The following is a 24,119-nucleotide window of genomic DNA, read 5'->3' as shown; positions in this document are numbered from 1 at the left end:
ACAGCAGGGAATGTTTATTTAAAGAACCAATGGGCTGGGAGGGGTAAGCGGGAGGGGGAAAGCAGTGGGCTGGGAATGATCCCCGGTTTCACCTTCGGCTCCCTCCTCCGATGCTGCGGGAGCTGAGCTGAAAGCTCTCTTCCCGAGTGTTACTTGGCAACATCCTGATAAATCTGTGGCTAGAGGGGCGCTCTATTTCCCTTCCTTTCTCCTCCCGACAGGCTGGGGGGTGAGGAGGGAGAGAGGGAGAAAAAGAGGGGGAGAGAGGCAGACTCCAGTGACAGCGATTGCAAAAGTCGGAGGTAGCTGGGGAGCTGAGGATTCGCGGGAGCCGCTGCGCCAGAGGCCCGGGGGCGGCATTTGGAAGCTTCGGAGACGAGAAGGCGGACGTCATTGGAGCCTCGCTCCTTGCTCGCCTCCTGACCGGCCTCATAGCGCCCGCGCTGCTGGGTACCATGGGGTCCTGGTCCCCCGCGAAGCTGCTCTGCCTGAGTGTGCTCGGGCACCTGGTGTCCCTGCTGGCAGGTGAGTGTGTGAGTGTGGGGAGGGAGGAGAGGGGGAAAGACTCCCAGAGGATAGGAGCCTTAAGTCCATTCCTTGGCCCTCCTTCCGCGGAGGCTGCGCTCCCAGGCTGGTCCATTCCTCATTCCCGGTTAGGAGGAGGACTCCGAGCCTCGTCGGACCCAGGGTCCTGACCCTCTCCCACCCCGCAATAACTTTGTTGGGCCAAGACCATTTATTAATAAGGCAGGACTACTGGGAATGGGGTGGCCGTGGGCATCCCCCACCCCCTCCCACTGGCCTCCTCCATGGAAATAGCCTCCTTTTGGAGGGGAGGCATTTTACAGGGAAGCTGGTAGGTAGGAGAGAGAGGCAATGTGCTACTGCCCTAATTCTTAAAACATGGATTAGGTAGCAACCAAGAGGGGCCTAGATCTGCACAGAATGGAGGATGCGTTAGGATGAGTCCTTTGCAAATGCCATACTTACAGAATGGCTGAGCTGTAAGGGACCTTAGAGATCATCTAGTCCAAACCCCTCATTTTATAGAGGAGGAAACTGAGGCTCTGAGGAGAGGGAGAGGGAGGCGCTAAGGGCACAGGTAAGGAAGACAGTGGCATCACTGACTAGAACTCAGGTCTCCCAATTCCCAAACCAGGGTTTGTTTGTTTTTCCCCACTGCAGCCACACTCTCTCAAAGCTAAATGGCAAAGACTAAGGGTGGGGGAGGGCAGATGAAGGACAACGACATGTTGTTGGGATTAGATTGGGGGTCCAGAGGGGTCCATGCTGGATGTCTAAATACTCTGGGGGCAGATGGTTCTCAATCCATGACTAACACCTGCAGGGGAGAAGGAGAGTGATTTCTGCATTCCAAAGTAGATTAGAGAGGAGGTGGGAGAGGCAGCCCTTTGGTGGGGCTAGACTGGGGGGGGGGGAGGCAGGAGTCGGAAGGGGGGCAGGGTTGGTTCTTGTAAAATAACATAATTCACTGGAAGTCCACAATTTGAGTTAATATGTAACCCTTCTGCTTAAACCTTCCTGAAACCAGTGTAAGGATTTAAATACTGGTTGGGTTTTGGTGCTTTGGAACTAAACAGCTCCTAGTCTTTGACATGGTGCCCATCCCATTTTTAGGCCTTTTCCTCAAAAAATAAACAGAACCAGGAATGAATCTGGTCATCTCTGGCCTGATTGCAAACCCTGTCAAATGGGGTAGGCCTGCCCCCTAAGCCTTCCTCTGACCTTTGAGATTAAGATTGCTTCCATTCTTTACACCTGCTTGTCTCCCTAGGGAAGCACTCTCCCAAATGGAGCCCCTTCGACAAGGAGGCTGCAGGCCTGGTATAGTAGAAAGAGCCCTGGATTTGGAGACTAAAGACCTGGGTTCAAATATTTGCTCTGTTAACTGTCTGTGTAACCTTGGGAGAGTTATTTCTCCACTGGGACCTCAGTTTCTTCTACTCTTAAGGTCCCTTCCAGCTCTAAGATATTATGTTATGATGGTATGATGAAAAAATTATTGATTGCAGTGAACAAAATACTCCCAAGAGATGAGGGTCACCTCCCTCATTTGTAGAGTACCATTAATTCCAAGACTTTAGTCTTTAAAATTGTCTCTTTCTCAAATGGGCAGAAGAGACTGGCCTCTTGAGAATTCTAGGCTTAAGTGTGAAAAGTGCAACATATACAAAAAAGCATTTAGGTGTTAGTTTCCTTACAAGGAAGGGACAGAGATAGAAGGTTCTAGAAAGCTATGGGCTTTCATGGGCCTGCTATACTCTAAATCTAGGTCTCTTTTTTTTTGCCCTTTTTTTTCTTTTTGTTTAGAGAGAGAGAGAGAGGAAGTTTCTGGTAATTTTAGCTAAGAAGATTCATTTTATAGGAAAAAAAAAACCAACAAGTAATTGGTTTTCCCTTCTTCTCGTAAGATGAGTGCTACTTTGGCCCTTCTAAAAAGAATGGTATTGAATTTTTCAAGCCACCCTGATACTTTCTAGACGTGGACTTATTTGGGGTGGGTGGTGGGGTCTATATATAATGGAATAGGGGAAGGGATAGGATAAACCCAGGAAACCCAAACTGGAAATACAGGAAAGGCAACTCCAATTCTGGATCTAACTTCCCCTATTATGGGGACATGGAGAAAATAAAATGTGGAAAGAGCACTGGCCTGGGAGTCAGGATACCTGGGTTCTATTCATAGGTTCATAAATTCAAAGCTAGAAAGGATATTAAGGACCCTCTAGTTCAACCCTCTCATTTAACAGCTGAGGAAACTAGGATTTAGAGAGTTGACATGAGGGTACATGTTAATAAGTTAATAAGTATGAGGCAGGATTTGAAGGTATGCCTCTGCCACTCACTCCTTATGTGACTTAGAGCAAAATGCTGATTCTGGACCTCAACTTCCTTTTTTCTAAAATGGGAATAAATTGCCAAAGTCTGTCTCACGAAATTTAAGTGGAGGTAACACTGTAGACATAAAAAAAAGTGTAACACTGTGGACATGGGAGGGTTTGTTTTTTTCAATTATTGTTGTGTATAAGGGCAAGAGAGTGTCAACCCTACATGTGAAAGGTATATGTTCATTCAGCCCCTTTCTGAGTTGGGGCAGGAGCAACAAAGGCCTGAGTCCCCTGGGGCTCTATCCAGTCCTCTGTAAGATGGGAATTCCCCAGCCAGATTTAATCCTAAGGGCAGCTGGATGGAGACTGAAGTTGCCTCCAAGCATCATCCAGGATTGGTGAGGCTACATTGAGAATTCTCATCCCTGGGGTACTCTCCATTGACCTCAGAGACTCCCAGAGCGAAGTCAATTCTTTATACTCAAACTGGGTCCTATAACCCAGTTTGACAACTGGGACAGAGGACACCAGGGAAAGGTGATGTTTTCATGTGAAGTAAAGACAAGCGATTAGGAGTCAGGACTAATGAATTCTTCTACTAACCCACTCACTGACCTTGAGGTAAATCATTTGATATCCTTGGACCTTAGTCTTCCTCCTCTGTAAAAGAAGAATAACATTAGATGCCAGAAAGGACCAGGGGTCATTTGATAGTCCAAACCCTCCTCCCCACCTCCACCTAATTTTACAGGAAACTGAAGACCTGGAGAGGTTAATTACCCAAAGCCACAGTCAAGCCAGGATTTGAGTCCAGGTATCCAGATTCCAAATCTTAGTACTTTTCTCCCACTACCTCACACTGAGAGGGTCGAGCTAAATAGGCCTCATAGTGTTTGTGGCATTTATTGTGTGAATTTTTTCTCTAGGGCAGATAAGGAAACCCCATAGTGTTGGAGAAGCTTCTGAGAGAGCCCAGAACCCACAAAGGCCTAACAATGAAATGCTTAGATGTAGAGGAAGGGGCTAGGGGAGAGGGGACAGTCTTCCACTGTGGGTTCTTGGCCTGTCATGACTTGTTTAAAAAGGTGAGAGTCTGTCAGTTCCCTGAGATGGCTGCTTTTCCTTCTTTATGGCTCTGGTATATTATATAACAAACCTGCAGAAACAAGTCCAGAGCAGGGGTGCTTTTTTCCCATGCACTGACGCATTTACTCCCACTCACTCCCCTGGAAAGAAAGAGAAAAAAGTCTTAGTTTCTCTCTCTCTCTTTTTAAAGATGTTCTTGTTTTATCCAAAGAAGGGAAATCATAATGGAGTGATGAGTAGCATTGTTCTAGAGGGTGGGTGGGTGGACTGGAGGTGGAGGGGTCTGAGGCTTTCCTGAAATCATAACAATTCCTAAAATCTCAGGGAATCATGGATTACTGAAGTTGGGATGAACTAATTTAGGGGAAATCATCTAATCCACTCCCCTCTATTTTACAGATGGGGAAAATGAGGCCCAAAGATGTTATGGGGTGAATTAGGGAAGGAAGGAAGGAAGGAAGAGGAAAGGAGGAAGTAGGGAAGAAAGGAAGAATCGAAGGAAGGAAAGAGAGAAAGAAGGAAAGAAGGGAGGAAGGAGGAAGGAAAGGAAGGAAGGAAAAGAGGAAGGAAAGGAGGGAGGGAAGAAAAGAAGGAAAATAAGAATGAGGGAAGGAAGGAGGGAGGGAAGGAAGGAGGAAGGGAAGAAAGTAAGGAAAGATGGAGGGAAGAAAAGAAGGAAAGAAAGAATGAGGGAAGGAGGGAGGGAAGAAAAGGAGGAAAGAAAGAATGAGGGAAGGAAGAAGGGAAAAAAGAAACAAGTATATATTAAACATCTGCTATGTGCCAGGCCTTGCACTAAGTGTTTTACAAAATTATCTCATTTGATCCTCACTACAACCTTAGGAAGTAAGTTCTATTATTATCCTCATTTTATAGTCTAGGAAACTGAGGTAGAGGTTAAGTGATTATCGAAGGTCATACAGCTAATAAGTGTCTGAGTCAGGATTTGAATTAGGACTTCCTGATTCAAGATCCAGAACAGTAGATAATCCTTATGCCTTCAGATGTAACTCAGGCCTTCTGGAAGCCTTTAAGAAAAGGTAGGAAGAATCAGGATGTCCTGGAGGGAGGATGGGAACATATTCTCAAAGAACGCCTCCCTGACCAGAGGCAGAGATAATATTTTGGGAATTCAGGGATCAGAGGATTATAAATTTAGAGTTGAAAAGGCCCTTAGAAGTCATTGGGTCCAACCCCCTTATTTTACAGATGAAGGACTGAGGACCAAAGATCTTAAATGATTTGCACATAATCTTACAGCTATTTGGTACCTATGGCAGGTTTTGAATCTAGGTCTCCCCCAACTCCAGGTCGAACACTCTATCTACTAAGTCATGGTCAACTCTGAAGGACTATGGGAAATTCTCTTTCCCATGAGAATCTTTGTTGCCACTAGGCAAAACAATTAAGAGCACCAGCTTAACTTTCTATAAATCTTATTTAATCAGTCATTTGTTCCTGGAGTATTCCAATCACAATCAGTTGTTGTGCCCCCAACCCAAATCTGTTCTATGCTTGGTTATCTCTTTGTTTTCCTGATCCAGTGTAAAATAATATGAAAAGATCCATTTTTCCTCAGTTTGTGAAGGAATTTCTATACAGTATCAAGTCTCTGCATTTGTGATAAACCATTTTGTTCCCCTTTAGCTGTTAAACTAGAAATGCCTTGGCCAGATCCAAATTCACACATAGTCAAGTTGATTTCTTCCACAAGGGGCTATGGAAGTCAGTAGTTTCAATTCAACCTTTCTCTCTCATCTGCTCCCACCATTTCTATGTCTGTCTGTTATGTACTTTCTGGACCTACCTGGGATAGAGCTAATAGATGTGGGGATAACTGGGATCTTGGAGTCCAAATTCTTAGGTTTCCAAAGCTGGAATTCTCTCAATGCTATCAGTGCCTAGCATTTATTTAACTTGTTCTGAGAAGCAGCATACAGAGATTAGGGTAGGCCCTAGATTTGTAGGTGGTCCAGGGGAGCCAAGTGGACCCTGATATCCTACTTGACCCCTGAGGTCATAAACAGGAACAATGAGTAGAGTTAGAGAGAGAAATTTTGGCTTTGCTTCCTAACAACTAAAACCATCCTGAAGTGAAGTGGCTTGCCTATGTAGGTAGTGAATTTCCTATCAGTAGAGGTATTTAAACAGAAGCTGGATAGCCACTTAAGGCTGTTTTAAGGAGATTCCTATTCAGGTACTGCTATAATAGGTCCCTATCCAAACTCTGGGATTCTATGATAGCTGTGGTTTCTTCAGGTAGGCATTCAAGGCCATCCAAATGTGACTCAGAATTACTTGTCTAGTCTTATCATCAATTCTTCTACACAGGTCTGATGCTTTAGCCATAAGAGCTTACTTGATAGGCTCAGAATTGGTCCCTCATTTTTCTACTTCTGTACTGTTGCTCACATTCCTCTCCTCCAAAAATGTTGCTTCAAAACCTCTCATTGACCTTTGTTGATGTTCTATCATGTTTCAAGACTGTTCAAAAATCACTACTTCCATGGGGCGTTTCTGTATTCCCTTACAGCTATAAATGATCTTTTCCACTTTTTTTTAGTTTTATCTTTATTTTATTCCAATAGCAAATTTACACATAAGTTTTCCAAAGTTACATGATTCATAGTATCTTCCTCCCTTCTCCTAGAGTTGATAATCTTTCCTACTTCTATCCCAACCTTAGGACTTTGTACCTTTGGCCCTTAACCACACCCATTAGTTGAATCCAGGCCCCATGCCTTCTTCTTTTTTTGTTTTTAGTTACCATTTATGTTTAGTTTTTTATTTTATCTTCTTTATCTGTAAAAGGTAATATAATATAGTGGACAGAGAGTTGGCCTCAGAGTCAGGAAGCTATACATTCAAATACCACCTTAGACATTTCTTTACTAGCTATATGACTCTAAACAAATGATTTCACATTTCTTGGCCTCAGTTTTATTATTTGTAAAGGGAGGGACTTGGACTAGATGGTCTATAAAGCCTCTTCGGAATCTATAATCTATGACTATGGTCTTTGGATGCTCCTATTATCTCAAGGAGGCCTTTAAAGACTAAACTAGTGGTTGAAATGTCAAGCCCTGGGGTAGATGGAAGGGGAGTCAAGGGAAGATATTCATGAATATGGTTAGATTGTGGCATCTGTTGGTCCATACTACATAAGCACCTATTTAGCCTATATGTAAGGCCAGCACTGGCTAGACCATAGGCCATAAAATTTGTGTCCTATATTTGGTTGGAAAAATCCTCTCTGCAAGGTTGGGGCCATCTCAAAGCCCTGCTTTGATTCTTTTTGTGGTGTAGAAGTGGCCCTTGGTTCTCCAAGGTTATGCAAGAGCCTTATTAAAGCAAAGATCAAAATACAAAGCAAAATATACTAAAAATGAGAATAATGGGACGAACTTAAAATACTTCAACATGGCCTATTTAAACAAGTTGTTGATGACAAAAAGATGGGAAACATTTTTTAAAAAGACATCAATAGACTATGTCCATTTCGTAATGAAGTTTAACTTCTGGCCAAGCAGTTGGCCAGTACCGAGGCATCTTCTCCAGCTCCCAAATAGCCACTCTGGCAAAACTCTGAAATTTGCATCAGACCAGACTAAATAATGATAGAAAAACTTAATGACAAACTATAGTAATGATTTCTGTCACTCCGGAACTGTGTAAAAACCCAGCCAGAAGTCCATGAGTGATAGAAAAGAGCTTCACTTGCAAAGCCAGCACCATCTCAGACTAATAAATTGGCAGTCTTTCCACCACACCACCAGAGACAGGTGTAACTAGCAAGTCTCTTCATCAAGAGGCAGCAAGATGAGAGGGCTCCCCTGAAAAAGCCCCAGGGAGAAAGAAAAAACCCCAGGGTGATCAGAAAGCCCCAGGGTGAGAACCTGGGATGCTCCAAGGAGCATCAGTGACCAGTACAGTGTAGCAACATTCAGACTGGGAGAACCCAGACTCCCAGTGGCCCAGTGGTTCCTAGCTCTCTGACCTGAGATGCCATAGAAGTCCCTGAAGATCCAGAACTCTGAATCTCAGAGATGCAGACATTCTTAACCCTAGGAGATGGAAGCTGGTATAGAAACCTTGATGATCCAAGTGACACCAAGTAGGGCTGACCGCCCTACCTCAGCCCCTTAAAAAAGCATAAAAATGTTTAGCTGATGTGTGTATGTGTATATCCATATGTGTATCAGTTGCTCTGAGACCAGTAGAGCCTAGAAACTGCCTCAGCAAGTAAGCACCTTGATCTCTTTGCCTAGCAGAGAAATATGGTAGCCAAAAGTAACACTGGCTTAGAAAATCAATTTGTAAAATCTTAGAGGATGATAGTGGAAGAATCCGAGCAGAATTGTTTCATAAGGGGGGCAGCTGGGTGGCTCAGTAGATTGAGAACTAGGCCTAGAGACAGGAGGTCCCGGGTTCAAATCTGGCCTCAGACACTTCCCAGCTGTGTGACCCTGGGCAAGTCACTGAAACCCCATTGCCTCGCCCTTACCACTTGTCTGTCTTAGAACCATACACAATATTGATTCTAAGATGGAAGGTAAGGGTTAAAAAAAAAAAGAGTTGTTTCATAAAATAATGAGAAGCAATAAGGGGGAAAAGACCAAATTTAAAGAAAGCTTGGCAAGAGACTCAACCTAGCAAAGTCTTCCCAAGGGCATTTAAGAAATTAGAAGGACGACAAGGGGGGAAATGGAAGAAAAAACTGTAAAGTTTTAAATAATTTATCACCATCAAGAACAAGTAGAGCCATCATATTTGGCCTTTTCCATTAGTCCTAGATGTTCTGTGTGGGGAAATAGAAATGACGCTGAAGATACCTAAGCTGGGAAGAACAGTTGAATGAAATCCAGTACACCCAAGGATATGCTGGAGGTGTTGGGAGGGAGATTATTAAAATATACATAAGGGTAGGGTCAGAAGGATACCAGAGCAGAAAAAAAATCTTACACCTAATTTTTCCTTCTTCCAAAGGCAATTGAGAGAAAATCAGAAAATGTCTATCTATATTATTACTTTCTTATTTCTATAATTTTTAAAAATTTCTTTTTTCTAAGTCAATAAACACGAACCTTTCAATATACCACATACCAAAAAATTACATGTAAAACATATAAAATTTTTATGAAAATAATCTTCATGAAGGTAAAGAACAGGTAGGCTTTGGCCAAACTCACTGACTGGTTTGAGGCCTGTTGGTTACCTTCAACCTGGTTTAGCCCAGGGTGTGGCCACTATGCATGCTACAGCTTCTTGGAGACACAGTTTAGTGTTGGGCAAAAGGTGAATGAATACCAAAGGTGGAGAAGCCCTGAAAAGGGCTCCACAAGCCCTCGTGTCAGAGGTGCTAGTATTCTCTGAACTTCCCATCTACCCAAGTTGCCATTGGTTTATTGACTATTCTTTGGATCTGGTCATTCAACCAGTTCTAAATTCACTTGACTATACTATCATCTAACAACTGTATCTTCAACTTGCATTTGAAGAACTTTGTCTAATAGTTTTCTGAAACTAGGTACAGTGTCTATGGCATGGTCCAATGCTTATTTTATCAAAATCAAATGAACAAAATATTCAATTGCTAAAAATGTCCCTTTTTTACCTTTTTATGTTGAATTGAATAGATTTAAAAGATACGTAATTAAGAAGTAGTTGTTTCTTTACTTTTTCCTTGGCCAAAAAAAAAAATTGGCTAATGACATTCTACAGCAAACTGCATCTTTGTAGTCCTTTAATTGTTTGAAAGTTATAGAGAATATAAGATCTTCAAGCACTTCTTGTTTATTAGCTATATGGAAGCCTTTGATTCAGGGTAATAAAATGCCTCCATAAAAGACTCTTCTACAATCATTTGTCTCCCATTCATATGTCAAAATCATGCAAGAGGGGCAGCTAGGTGGCTCAGTGGAGAAAGAGAGTCTGGCCTGGAGACAGGAGGTCCTGGGTTCAAATGTGACCTCACTTTTTCCCTAGCTGCATGTCCCTGGGCAAGTTATTTGACCCCCATTTTTCTGCCTTGGAACCCATACTTAGTACTGATTCTGAGATGGAAGGTAAGGGTTTTGAAAAATCATGCAAGAATCCTTAAAAGACACAATGATAACAACTTTATATCTTCTTGTCTTCTCGTTTCAGTCATGTCTGACTCTTTGGGATCCTATTTGGGGTTTTCTTAGCAAAGATACTGTTTTGCCATTTCCTTCTCCAGCTCATTTAACAGAGGAGGAACTGAGGCAAACAGGGTTAAGTAACTTGCCCAGAGTCACATATAACTAGTAAGTGTTTGAAGCCAGATTTGAACTGAGGTCTTCCTGACTCCGAGCCTGGCACTCTATTCCATTGTGCCACTTAACCATATGAAAGGCACACAACAAATTCTACATTTGAAAAACTGCCTGTTATTATTCTGTGCTTCCTTCTCAGCTTCCATATTCTTTATCCGACCCTTTGATTATTAACATCAAATGAGGTAAACATCAGAGAGATGTATGCATCCTCCCTACAATAGGGAGTATATGCCCTGTTTGCCACAGAATGTCCAGTGCCAATGCCAAATCAGAAAGTGGTTCTCACTAAATACTGAGGTCTTTCAGATGCTCCTTTTTGCATATGATATTGTGTTGATTGTGTCAAGACCCAGAACACTGCAGAGCCTCCTAAGTGAGATCATGATTGCTTAAAATTGAATTCTAACTGTTCACAGAGGAAAAATAAAGTGGATGAAGAATGTTTGTACTCTAATATTTAGTGGAATGAAGATTAAGTTGAATATTAAATAAACATTGTGGATAAATATTAAATAGATTGATGGGAGTTTGTGGGCAGGAATTATAGAAGGCAAAGTGTGGATGGGTTGTGCTTTGCATTACTGGGGAGAATATTCACATCAGTGAGAACATAAATACATTAAAGTAGCAGAATATGGTAGAGCCTCCTCTGGGAGATTGCTGGTAGTTAGTTTCAGTTTATTTAAAGAACAGGGTGGTAGCCAATCTCACCTTAAGAAAACTGTAAGACTTAATGATGGGGGTAGGGGTGGCAATTAGATGGCTCAGTGAATTGAGAACCAGGCCCAGAGATGGGAGTGACTCTGGGTTCAAATCTGGTCTCAGACACTTCCTAGTTGGGTGATCCTTGGTAAGTCACTTAACCCCGTTGCCTAGCTCTAACTGCTCTTCTGCCTTGGAACCAATACACAATATTGATTCCAAGACAGAAGGTAAGGGTTAAAAAAAAAAAAAGACTTCATGCTGGAACTGGTGCCACATACCAAACAACAACAACAACAACAAAAACACCAAGGCAATTTGTTTCTGTCTCCCTGCCACCTTAGCTCCTAATTTTGATCTGGCTCTGGGAAATGAAGTTAAACCCATATCTGCTCCCAGGAAATGGGCTTTGTAGATAGACTCAAAATGGCCACAGTGGCTAGAGTCTGTGTGTTTTATATACTGAAGCTGATAATCAGCTGGAGCCATTTGCAAATCTTCCAATCTGGGGTAAACAGGCTATAAGTCCCTCTGAATTTACTGATCATGAGTAAATCACCCAATGAGAAATTCAGAGAGGTTGGTAGGATGACCCTGGTGTTAGAGGCTACAGTCATGGATATTGCAGTTATTCTGGCCATCTCTTTCCTTATGTTGTTCTCCCTATCATGGGGGAGAAGTCCAGTCTAACCAGCCTACAGTAGCAGGCAGTCCAGGTGTTCCTTTTAACAAGAAGGGTCAAGACATAAATGAATCAGTATGGCATAGTGAAAAGAGCGTAGATCTAGAATCAGATTAGAAATGGAGTTGAGTTCTCCCTGGAACACTTCCTATCATCCAGGCTCTCTAATCCTTAGTTTCCTAATCTATAAAAAGAGGATAATAATAGCTGACTCAAATGAGAAAGACTCAGTGTAAATTGCTTTATAAACCATGAAGCACTGTGGAAGTGGCACTCTTATCATTAAGTATTTGAGTTCCAGAGCCTCTCAGTTTAATTCTGGAGAAAGTACTACACAGTGTGGTAACCTTTGTCCTGGGCTAATATTCTTTGAACAGAGTTTAAGGCTGGGGAAATTCCTGTCCCCTTAGTCACGGGAGCCTTTGCTTTGGAGTGGTACCTAGCCCAAGACTCAGCCATTTCAGTTCCCTGTTCTGCCTGCCCTCTACCTCCCAGCTTTAACACACTATGTGTGTGCTTTAGAGGGTCAAGGGGCTTATGTTAGTTGTTGACCCTAGACGGCACAGGTCTCGTGTCTACCGCTGGACTCGACAGAATGTTTGTCTTCTTTCTTGAATTGGGAAGAGCCATGTTCATCTCCTTCCTGGTGGAGGTCCTAGCTCGAGGAATTCAGAACCCAGAGAGGGTCATTTGATTGGCTTTGGCAGGGTCCCAGGTTTCCTTCTGGGAGGACAGAAGTCATATTTCTCCTCCATTTTGTTCCCAGTCAGATACCAGCTGCAGGCAGAAACCTTGGGGGAAAAAGTCTGAGTCACCCGGAGGCCCATCACAGTAGTCCAGAACCAGCAGGGGAGTTGGATTAATAAATCTTCAAAGTCCCATTTACTTTCACATCCTGGTTCCTAGGGAAGGAAGTAGGGGGAGGGGAGAAGTTTCCTCAGTGACTCATAGAGACATTTGCTTCAGCCTTCAAGGAGATTATCTCACCCGACTGACCCAGTAACTGGCCAATACTCCCTCTGGGAGACCCTCATGGGGATGGGCGGAGGAGAGATGCCCCATTCAGAGCATTAGGACACCCTGGGAAAGGTGGTGTTGACCTGAGCATGTCACGATGAGATGTCTGAATCTTCTTTCTTCTCTTGGCTGATTTTTAAAAAAAAAATCTTTACCTTCTGGATTGGTATGAACTCTAAGACAGAAGAGTGGCAAAGGGCTAGGCGGTGGGGTTAAGTGACTTGCTCAAGGTCACCCAGTTAGGAAGTATCTGAGGCAAGAAGCAGAGACTAGAAACTACAGATCACAGAGCCCTGGGATTCTGGGACCAGGGCAAAGACCTGATACAAAGACCTCTACACTGAAAATCAAAACAAGGAAGTGGTCAGGAATCTAGGTAGGCAGGCAGCAGATTTATCCAAGGGAAATCTGGACAATCAATATCTACCAACAAGCATCTACTATGTTCTAGGCAGTATGTTAAACACAGAGAAGTCAGAATCCCAAATAAAACAATCCCTCCCCTCAAGGAGCTCCTATTCTGTCAGGGAAGACCACTCATACATAGATAAGTATACACAAAATCAATATGAGATCATTTGGAGAAGGGAAACATTAGGAGCTGGAAAGGTCAGGAAGGATCTTCCTCGGTTTCCTGATCCATAAAATGGGGAGAATGATAGCACCTACCTCCCAGGGTTGTTGTGATGATCAAATAAAGATACTATTCTGGCATATAGTAAGTGTCTAATAAGTGCTTATTTTGAAAACAATGAGAGGGGCTCAGTGGATTGAGAGCCAGGCCTGGAAATGGGAGACACTGTGTTCAAATCTGGCCTCAGACACTTCCCAGCTGTGTGACCCTGGGCAAGTCACTGAACCCTCATTGCTAGCCCTTACCACTCTTCTGCCTTGGAACCAATACACAGTATCGATTCTAAGATGGAAGGTAAGGGTTAAAAATAATAATAACAATGAGAGGGGCAGCTAGGTGGCTCAATGGATAGAGCACCAGGCCTGGAGTCTTAGAGTTGTTACTAGGCAGAAGGTAAGGGTTTTAAAAAATGAGAAATGAAATACCAGAATTTATTTAAGGAATCTTAAGCAGTAGGACTCAGAATAAGAATGGAATTCTGGTAGAGTCCTCTGGGCAGCTTGCCAAAAGTAGGACTGATCTCCCATTGTGGGAAGGCATAAGTCAGCAGGGGGAGGCAAATGAGCTAGCTTACCTGGCTAGAATGGGGAAAGAAGGGCAGAGATCAGGGAAATTCCAGGTAGGTAGAGAGGATGATAAGAGGGTAGGGTTTAGGAAAGCAGAAGCTAGAAGCAGAGAGATAAGGTAGGAGAATTGGAATGTCTGGGTAACCTCTGGACTCTGGACAACTGGAATTAGCGACGCTGACAAGAGGAGCATTGGGGAGAGGGGGTTGAAATTCTGATCACAAGATCTAGGAACAGGACCTGAGATATCTAATCTAATTATAGGAGAAAAGAGAAGTCTCTGGAAGTGAAACGACTTACCTGTTATCATATATCCCAGGGTCAAACCTGAGCTCTCCTAACTAGTAGAGAGGGAAGAGCCCTGGGTCTGGCTTCAGGAAAAGTGGGTGTGAACCTGATTTATCACCTCTGTGACTTTGGGCAGCAAGCCACTTTGGGGTCTGTTTTCTCATCCAGTAAATGAGGGGGGGCAGGACTGAACTAGATGATCTTTAAGGTGCCTTCCAATGCAAAAACTTCAAGCCCAATGCTGGGGGAGAATAGGGGAGGGGGAGTGGAAATGTGAACTGGGGAATGTGCTGGAATTTTGAAGAAGAAAATCCAGATAAATGTATGAACCTTTCCTGATTCTGGTTACTTTCATTGCCTTAGGACAACATTTTAGCATGAATAAGTGTACCCACGAATGCCCCCCATTGAACAGAGATATGCCCCAAATTCCAAATCATCGCTTAAAGAATTATACTGAGACATCGCCATCTTGCCGCCCAAAAGCTGTCATGTAAGTACCTCTCATAATCCCTCTGAAGAACCCTTGACCTTTCCCTTCTCTGCTAAAGGGAGCACCTCTTACTTGGTAAAAATCAAGCACCTGTTCTGGGGGAGCTTCAAGAGCTTCTTGAACCCTTCCAGATTAACCTTTGGGGGTGTCCTTGTCACTTTTTCTTCCCCCAGTGTGCTTTTCTGTCAGAGCCTTGCGATGATGCCACATTCTCACAATTAGCTAACTCTTAAGAATTTGCCATTGTGGGAGAAGTTGAAATCATCCTCTTGTGGTGAAAAGAATACTATAAACAGAATCAAAGGATCTTGACTGCTGCCTTGCCTATTATGTATGTGAGCTTTGGACAAATCACTTATCCTTTATGGACTCATATTAAAATGAAGGAACTGGCTGTAGTAGCTAGGTGGCATTGCAGTTTAAACTTGGAGTCTGGAGGACTTGGGTTCAAATCAGAACTCACAGAACAAATCAGATACCTCCTAGCTATGTGACCCTGGGCAAGTCACTTAACTTGTATGCCATTCTATCCTAGAGTTCTTACTAAGACAGAAAGTAAGATTTTTTTTAAATGAAAGCTAACTTTGGTCTAGATAACTTTGATCAGTTTCTGCATGGAGCCTAAGCTGTAAGCCTAGGGTATGTGTATGTCAGGAAAAGGGTTGAGCTAGTAAAAAAGGAACCAGTCTCTAGCTATTTATTGGTCTTTGTGTTAGAATCAGTCACATCTGGTCTGATGCAAACACTTCTAAGTTTCCATTCTGCCGCAGAAGTAATGGGGCAAGGCTAAGTCTTGGGCTAGTGGGGGTCCAAAGCCATTTGTTTAGCCCTATACAAGACTCCCGGGAGCCAGCAGCCAAGGGCCCAATGCTTGTACACCAAGAAACTGGACCTTCTCTCCCATGTACTCCCACCCTGCTTCTTTTTTTTTCTTTTTAGAAAATATTTTATTTTATTTTTCTATCGCAAGTATATATTTTGTCTCCCTCATACCCCCCCACCCCAATTTGGAAAAAGAAAAAAAAAGAAAACCTTTGTAACAAATATTCATAATCAAGCAAAATAAATTCCCAAATTGGTCATGTCTAGGAATACATAATACACACTTACATACATACGTACACACATATACATATATACCCACACAAACATACATACACACACACACACACACACACACACACACACATACATACACATTGAATCCATCACTGCTCTTTCAAGAAGTAGCCTACCTTGTTTTTACTGGAAGAGGCTTCTGTAAGGTCAAAGGCTATCCAGCAGGTTGTAGACTTGGGGAAAACAAAAGGAATCCAGAACTTCCTTTCAAAGCCGTTATTATGCACTTGGAGGGTGTCCAGGGGAAGTTAGATTACATAAAGGTGAATATTAAGCACACCACTGACCTTTTAAGAATCATCTGTGTGTCTCCCCACTGCCCCCTCCCCACTGATTTTCCCAAACTCACTCTAAAGAAAGAGAATTTGTACCAGCAGAGCTCCACAGGCTAGAAAAGGCCAGAATGAAAGGGCATTTACTAGGAGCTTACTATATGCAAATCACTAGGAATATAAATAGCAAAGCATGGCAATCTCTATTCTCCAGGAACTCATTCTTTTTTTTTTTTTTTCTTTAAACCCTTACCTTCCATGTTGGAATTGATACTGTGTATTGGTTCCAAGGTAGAAAAGTGGTAAGGGCTAGGCAACGGGGGGTCAAGTGACTTGCCCAGGCTCACACAACTAGGAAGTGTCTGAGGCCAGATTTGAACCAGGACCTCCTGTCTCTGGGCCTGGCTCGCAATCCACTGAGCCACCCAGCTGCCCTCAGGAACTCATATTCTAATAGATAGAGATAATCCTTATAGGAGGTTTCAGTGCCAAGGTCAATGGGCTTGAATCCCAGGGCCTTGAGCTTCAATTCCTTCCCATTTTGGCTACCAGTACCCACTGGGGTTGCCAAGCAAACCTTCCAGCCCATTGTTGCTTTCTATCTTCTCCCACTCGGTGTCAGCCCTCCTGGTCTTTTTAAAACATCTCAAGTATTCAAGAATTTGAATTAAAATGTTCTGTTGTTGATTCTTCATCTGAAGTGACAAGGATAGTTTGTTCTGTTAGACCAAACAGGAGACGAAGATGATTATGTTCACAAATCAAATATAAAATAGGGATAGGGTCTAGATTTAATTGGTATAGAGAACTCCCAGGTAAGGAAACTATTTCCTCTACCAGTACAAGTCAGTCACATCACTACAATGTATGGTTTTTAAAAATTTTATTTTCTCTTATTTCATATTTCTCAATTACGTGTAAAAAATTCTTTTAATGATTTAAAAAAAATTTGAGTTCCAAATTCTCTTCCTCCCTCCCTCTTTCTCCCTTCCCCTCTCCTTGAGAAGACAAGCAATTTGATTTCAGTTATCCATGTGAGTCACGCAAAGCATATTTCCATATTAGCCATGTGCAACATTTAGTCTTGGAGCAATGGTTCTTTTTTTTCCCCAATTGCTCTTTGGGCAACATTACCTTTTGGTGGTTCTGGCCCCTTTTGGCACTTTTGTGAAATCTATGGGCTTCTTCTCACCATCACACTTTTACGTAACACACATAGGATTATAAAAGAAACCAATTCTGTTAAAATAGTTATCCAAAAGAGTTGTTAAATTCATAGACCCCAGATCAGGAACATCTCAAAGACTTAGAATGTTGCCTAGAGTCTCTCCTACACCAAATATATGGTGTTTTTTTTAAAAACGTAAAGTATTCTTGGGACATTATAGTGTTTTATTATAAGGGATTTTTGTTAAAATGAATATCTTACTAAATCTCATATGGCTATTCCAGGAGTCTGGGATAGAAAAAAACGATACCCATTCTTCTCTGAGTAATAAGTAGATTGCTTCCTTCGTAAGTGATTGCTGCCTTATGAGGAACAAAAGCACCTTGCGATTGTCTCCTGAACCGAAGGTCCAAGATGAGGTCCAAACCCACACAGAATCCCTTAGGAGAAGAAAGCAGGGCTCATGCCCCTTTTGCCATGGTGGACTTTCCCACCGTTGACAACATTATTTTTCTTGGAGCAGGCTCTGCTCATTGCCATGCATACATAAAAACAAACATACACACACAGATTCATTCCTATTCCTAATCCTAAAATTTCATATTAGAAACCACCCTGTCCAAGGAAGACTTAGCATTTTTGTTTGAAGCAATACATCAGAAGCCACTTTTTTTTTTAAATTCCTAAATGCAGGTCTGGAGGAATCTTAAAAAAATAAAAAATTGGAAACAATTCCTGGGTAGGGGGAAGCTAAAAGCACTGAGATATTTTTTTTTCCTCTGGGGAAAAAAAGAAGAGTGGTGTTATGGGGCACTGATCACAATAATAGGACTATAAGCTGACTTATAAGGTGCTTCATTTTCTCGTTTGAAAGTATGGTAGAAAGAGAACTCATTAGCTCTGAATGCAGGGAAACTGAGTTCAAATCCCACCTATAATGGAAGCTATCTATTTGTTGTTGAGCAAATTACTTAATTTCTCTATGCCTTAATTTCCTTATCTGAAAAATGAGGGCAGTAGTGTCAGGCTCAAATAGAAATGGATCTCTTCTGGTTATATAAAGACTGAGAAAAACATAAATTAACATTATCTATGTTATATTATATTTTTACTTATTTTATTAAATATTTCCAAATTATATTTTCATTTTGTCTAGGCAGCTCTAGGGAAATTTGCAGCAAATTTAACACCTGTTCTAGATGACCTCAGAGATCACATCCCACTCTAGATTAAGACCTATAACCAGAGTGGAACTGGTACCAATTGGTTCCAATCCCATCCCAGTCACTTACTGTTCATGTGATTTGGAGTAAGTGCCTTAACCTCTCTACACCTCAATTTCCTCAACTATAAAGCAAATGGGTTGGTCTGCAAAGACCTCTGGGGTCCTTTCCAGTTCTAAATTCTCTCATGAACATCCCATGTTATTATGTTGATTTTATAGATGAGAGAACTGAGGCTCAAGAGTTCAGAAGGCATCTAGGTAGTACCATAGTGTATAGAGTGTCCCAATCTAGAATCAGGAAGATCTGAGTTCAAATTCAGCTTTATTAGCTGTGTGACCCTGGGCAAGTCACTTCAACCTCTGCCTGCCTCAGTTTCTTCAGCTGTAAATTGTGGATAATAGGGGACAGCTAGCCAGCTCAGTGGATGAACTCAGACAGGAGTTCCTGGGTTCAAATCTGGCCACAGATACTACCTAGCTATGTGACTCAGAAAATCACTTAATCCCCACTGACTAGCCCTTATCACTCTTCTGCCTTGGAACCAACACATTGTACTGATTCTAAAACAGAAAATAAAGAGTAAATTTTTAAAATGTGGATAATAATAGCACCTACCTCAAAGAGGGTTTTATAAATCTTTGTTCCTTTTCCTTCCCCTTCAGAGAGGGTAAGTGACTTGCCTATGGACACACACCAGAGGTAGAACGTGAACCCTGATTTTTCTGACTCAAATCTAGGATTCATCCCACTATACCACACACTTCTCAGTGTAATTGAGAATTAAAGAGCTTCACAAAAAAGGAGAGAGAGATAGAGAGACAATACATGTAGAGAGACAGAGACACAGGGAAAGAAACAGACACACCGAGAGAGATTCCTCATATGGAAAGACTAAGCTATACAGTGCTTTTGGCAGAGTTTGAGGAAATGGCACATGGCTCTCTCTTTCAGAATTGAGTGTGGTCTTGCCTGGAGGCTGCGGGAAGGTATATCATGTAATACTTTCCATGAGGATTATTATTTATAGTGAACTAGTTACTACCCCCGCAAAAGCAGTAGCCATCATCTTCACTTTTCAAAGATGGACAGGTAAAGGAAATAAATTACTGAACCTAGATCCTGGGCTATGGCATATCCAGAGAACCCTTCCCTGAAAGCCTTCTGTCTTTCAAGGCCTCAAGCTGCCATATTGACTTCTCCACACAATCTCTGCCAATAGGCTAACCTCCTTACATGCATATGCTGTAGCTAAGCTCCTGTGAAGCCACCAGCTCTTGGAGTTGGGTTAAGCCAATGACGACACTTTCCTTTGGTACTCCTTATGACCAAGGACCTACCCTTGTGATTATGGCTGGAAGGGTTTTAAGGGGCCATCTGGGCCCATGGGTCAAAACAGTGCCTCTCCATAAGGTCAAACCCTTGACCTTATAAACATGGGTTCCAATTATCTGAATTACTCAAACCTCAACACAACAACAACAATTTCAATAATAAAACTAAATCGGAAGAATTCCTTATGTTAAGATTTACAAGCATTGTCCTTATGTGATAAATTGACCCCATTTTGCAGATATGAAAACAAGTTCAGAAAAGGGAAATCATTTGCTCGGGGCTACAAGGCTAGAAAGTGATTTTTTTGGGGGGGGCAGACTTGTGATTTCATTGATATAAGAAACTCCTATTGAGGCAACTTCTTGAACCAATGCATATTGGGAATTTTTATGCAATTACTCTGAGAGAGTTTAGTGGGGCCCTGCAAGGTTAAATGATTTGCCCAGGACTACACGGTCATCTTATGTCAAAGGCAAGACTTGACCAAGGTTGGCTCTCTCTCTCTCCACTCTCCCCTGATACCTCTCCTTAATAAGCATTAGAGCCAGGGTATGGACCTAGGCTTCCTGGCACCAAGTCTAGCACTCTCTGCTTTATGCCATGCTGCCCAAGTCACAGAGAATGTGAGATTCCTGTGTTCTAAACTAGGAGGCTTCCTCTAATTCTGATGTCCTGGCAGTCATCATTGCTTATCTTCTTCTCTTTCAGATTCATTACTGTAAGGAACAAAATCATATGTGCTCATCCAGATGTGAAATGGGTACAAGAAGCAATTCGGTTTCTGGATGAAAGTGCTGCTGCTCAGAAAATGACCGGAGGAAAGGAGGATAGAGGCAAATTTGAAAAATTAACAGGAGTAACAGGACCCCCGACCACCCAGGTAGATGGTGGAGAGAGCACCGTTCCAGCTACCACCTTGGTTCCAAAAGCTGCCAATACCCCTGTCTCAACAACCATCAGTCCTAGCCCAAGCCCGACGCCTGCCTTCTCGGAGGAAGAAATGGCCTTGACGACCTCCCCAGGGCTGCCGGCCAGCATATTTAGTTCATCAGTGTCGTTCTCTGACTCCCTTCTAGTGGGATCCACCTCATCCATGACGGGGGAAAAGAATCTAGACGCTGTGCTAGTTTTCCAGGGAACTGAGACTTCCAGTATAAAGGCTATATCTACAAGAATGACTCCAATTCTTGAGAGTTCTGATTCAGGCCCCTTGGCTAAAGGGGAGATATCTGAGGAGATGCCTACTATTTCTTACCCTGGGGAGGAGGTTATGGGAAAGTCAGAGGACCACTCTGAGCCTGTGGAGGAGAGGGATTTTACGACTGAAAATCCCATTATTAGTGAAGAGGCAAGCACTGTTTTAACTCTCACAAACCCCTTCTCCAACTTGGCTACCGATGTTGCAGAACACTACTTCCCTGTCTCTATCCCTGCCTCAGAAAGCCCCAATAAAGGGCTGGTTTCAAGAACCAACCTACCTTCCAAATTTGAAGAGCCTGCCCATGCCACGGTTGATCCCCAAAGGCTAGAAGTTGCCATCACAGCCATCCCGGACTCTCCACAGGCAGCAACCCGAAGGCAGGCTTTTGGCCTATTGGCCTTCCTGGGTTTCCTCTTTTGCTTAGGGGTGGCCATGTTTGCCTATCAGAGCCTCCAGAGCTGCCCTCGTAGGATGGCGGGAGAAGTGGTCGAGGGGCTCCGTTATATTCCAAGGAGCTGTGGGAGTAACTCCTATGTCCTGGTCCCTGTGTGAACCCGAGTCCTTCTGTGAGCCTTCTCTGTCTGAATCCAGACACCAATCTTTGACTGAGTCAGCCACCCCATTGCTGCTCTGGCCCTTGCTGGGAGTGCCAGTGGCATTGCCCCAAACCTGAGTGCCAATGACCCTGCCCCAAACCTGAGGCAAGAGCCTCCTCAGCTACCCTGGAAACCACCAAAGGGAATTAGGGTGAGGGATACTCCCAGTTCCTAGGCACATTGTAGGAGGCATGACCCTGCCTTGGAAGGTGCCTCGAAGCTGGAAAATCCCTCATGTGCCGCTGGTCGGTCAGAGGTTCCCCCTGTACCACGTTCTCTCCTCTGATGAATAAGTATTTATTGAATGCCTCTGTCCCTTACCTCATTCACCTCTTCACCACAACACGTGTCCAGCTCTGGGCTTTTGGGTTGGCTGATTTGCTCTCAGATTCTATCATTTCTCTGTACTCCCCTGGCTACCTGTATCCTATGTCACTCATCCCACCTCCCTGGCTAGCTGAGGTGCTATTTGACTCAGTCACCTGTACAGAAACCAAATGCCCTAGCCGGGTTCTCATTTCTTTGCATGAGGCAAATGTGGTGTTTCCTGAGGGTGGGTTGGCCCCCTCAAAGCCAGTGAGACATAGTCAAAAAGAAAAGGAATGATTTTTGTCAAGTTGGGTTTTTTGTTGTTGTGGGGCTAGGGTGGGGGTGGGGGGATTGCTGTTTGTTGTTGTTGTAGATTTTATTTTATTTTGTTTTTTTGCTTCCCTGAGGAATCTGGTCTCTGCAATTGGAATCCCTGCTAGCCCTAGGGGCCAGCTCTTCTCCCTACTGAAAGGAGAGTTTGGTCGTGACCCCTGGGAATGGGATAGAGGCAAATGGATGCTTCAGAAACCGATCCTTGATTTGAAAGGGCCCAGTGGTCAGAGTACAGGACATTGCCTTCCCTGGCCTATTCAACAACTCCCAGAAGCCTTCTCTCTCTCCTTTTAGTCCAGCATTTGTAGTCGCTGTTTCCTCTGAGCCTCTCAAACCAATATGGGGAGGGTAGAGAAGCTTAGTGGTCTGGCATTCACTACTTGGTAGCCAGCTGGGAGGTATCATGTCCTAGGAAATTAGAAAGAAGCGAGGGAAAGGACCCCTTTGTCTTTCAGTGCTGCTAGAATTGGACAAGTATACCTTTGGTGGATATTCTCTAATTTGCCCAGAGAATCATAGGTCTAGCTTAAAGCCACACTTCAAATCAGTGGCCTGCCCCAGCTCACTGGTGAAAGGTGGCGGTCCGGTGACCTAATGAAAATGATGGAGGGGGTACCAAAGATCAGAATTTTTAATTTGTCTTTCAAGCTCAGACTCCACCAAACTCCCCTCTATGATCTGATGATCATATGTCCTAAAGTTTCAATCCCTCTCCCAAAACTAGGATGTTGGAAGAATCAAAATTATGCTAGTTATATAGTTAGATGGGCAAAGGTCTGGACTTACTGGGCTTTTTCCCCCCTAAAAGTCCCTTGCCCAGGTACGGAGAAACAGGTAGATATAGGGGAAGCCATGGGCAGGAGGCCAGCTTTCCAAGACAATTGCTGAGTAATGCCCAAATTTATATACACATACACATATGTATATATATATGTAATATATATTATAATATATATGTTTTTTAAACTGACCCTGTCCTGGTCAGTTTGCATCTTCTGATGGCCTGGAATGGACCCATGGCCCTCTTTCACTATAGTCCTTGATACCAGTTCCATGGAATCTCTTGCAGTTCTCACCCTGTATTTGCTCTCAAAAAAAGTTCTTAGTCTTCTCCTCCTTGGGTTTCAGAAGCTGTCATCTTTCCCTAAGGCTAGAGGCAAAGCTCTCCTACTTGGATACAATTTGATTCTTTGAAAAAGAAACATGCATCTCTTAGTTTTGATTTGGGGTGGTCCTCGTTCTGGGTCTAGGGACCAACCCAGATCTGCTGGGTCTTAGCCTCAAGAAGGAAAGTCTTCCAGGGAAAAGCAAGTAGAGCAGATGGTAGACTTTTTTGGAAGGGAGTGGAAAAAGAGAACTAGAAGCCATTTTGAGTGAATTTATTACAGATTCTCTGGAAGTACAATGGTTGCTGAACCTTGGTGGGAAGCGTGCTGAGACCTGAGAAATGAGTTTTCATGTCTTCTAAGAGAAGTGGGGATGTTGGGAATAGTAGAAGGAAATTCTAAGGGCAGCTAATCCCCAGCCTGGGGATGATCCACACACAACTTCCCCTTGACCAACAGACAGTGAATAAAGATGCTGTCCATTCCAGAGGGATGATGCACTGACAGGCATTGGCTCCTCTATTCTCCTCATCACTCATTGCCAGTGTCTGTAACATTTTGTATTTTAGTAAGAAAAAGAAGCATTAAAAGTCCTGTGAAACAAATGTTTTGTTTTTGGTTTTGTTTTTAGCAGAAGTCCCAGAGGATAATTAACCTCCACCCCACCATTGGCCATATTTTAGGGAGAAAGGAGCCAGGAGATGGATGCTATTATCCTGGGGAAAAGAGGAAGAATCCTCCCAATGACCAACAAACCCATCTTACCTCCTTGCATTCTCACCTTGGCCCTGCATTTAGTTTTCTGAGAAACCTCCTTCTTCTCTCTGAATTGTATTTGCAT

The 24,119-nt window shown here is 43.1% G+C and overlaps 1 protein-coding gene across 1 annotated transcript; it reads left to right on the top strand.

Annotated features, from left to right (window-relative positions):
* Positions 1-344: 344 nt before the first annotated feature.
* CX3CL1 (C-X3-C motif chemokine ligand 1) lies at positions 345-22,182 on the top strand. The gene is made up of 3 exons (XM_044664125.1): positions 345-525; positions 14,487-14,616; positions 20,442-22,182. The coding sequence occupies exons 1-3, from the start codon at positions 456-458 to the stop codon at positions 21,484-21,486; spliced, it is 1,245 nt and encodes a 414-aa protein (XP_044520060.1). The 5' UTR covers positions 345-455; the 3' UTR covers positions 21,487-22,182.
* The last annotated feature ends 1,937 nt before the right edge of the window (positions 22,183-24,119 follow it).

This window comes from Gracilinanus agilis, chromosome 2 (assembly GCF_016433145.1).
Source record: "Gracilinanus agilis isolate LMUSP501 chromosome 2, AgileGrace, whole genome shotgun sequence".
Taxonomy (NCBI): domain Eukaryota; kingdom Metazoa; phylum Chordata; class Mammalia; order Didelphimorphia; family Didelphidae; genus Gracilinanus; species Gracilinanus agilis.
This window is presented reverse-complemented; position numbering and strand designations above follow the sequence as displayed.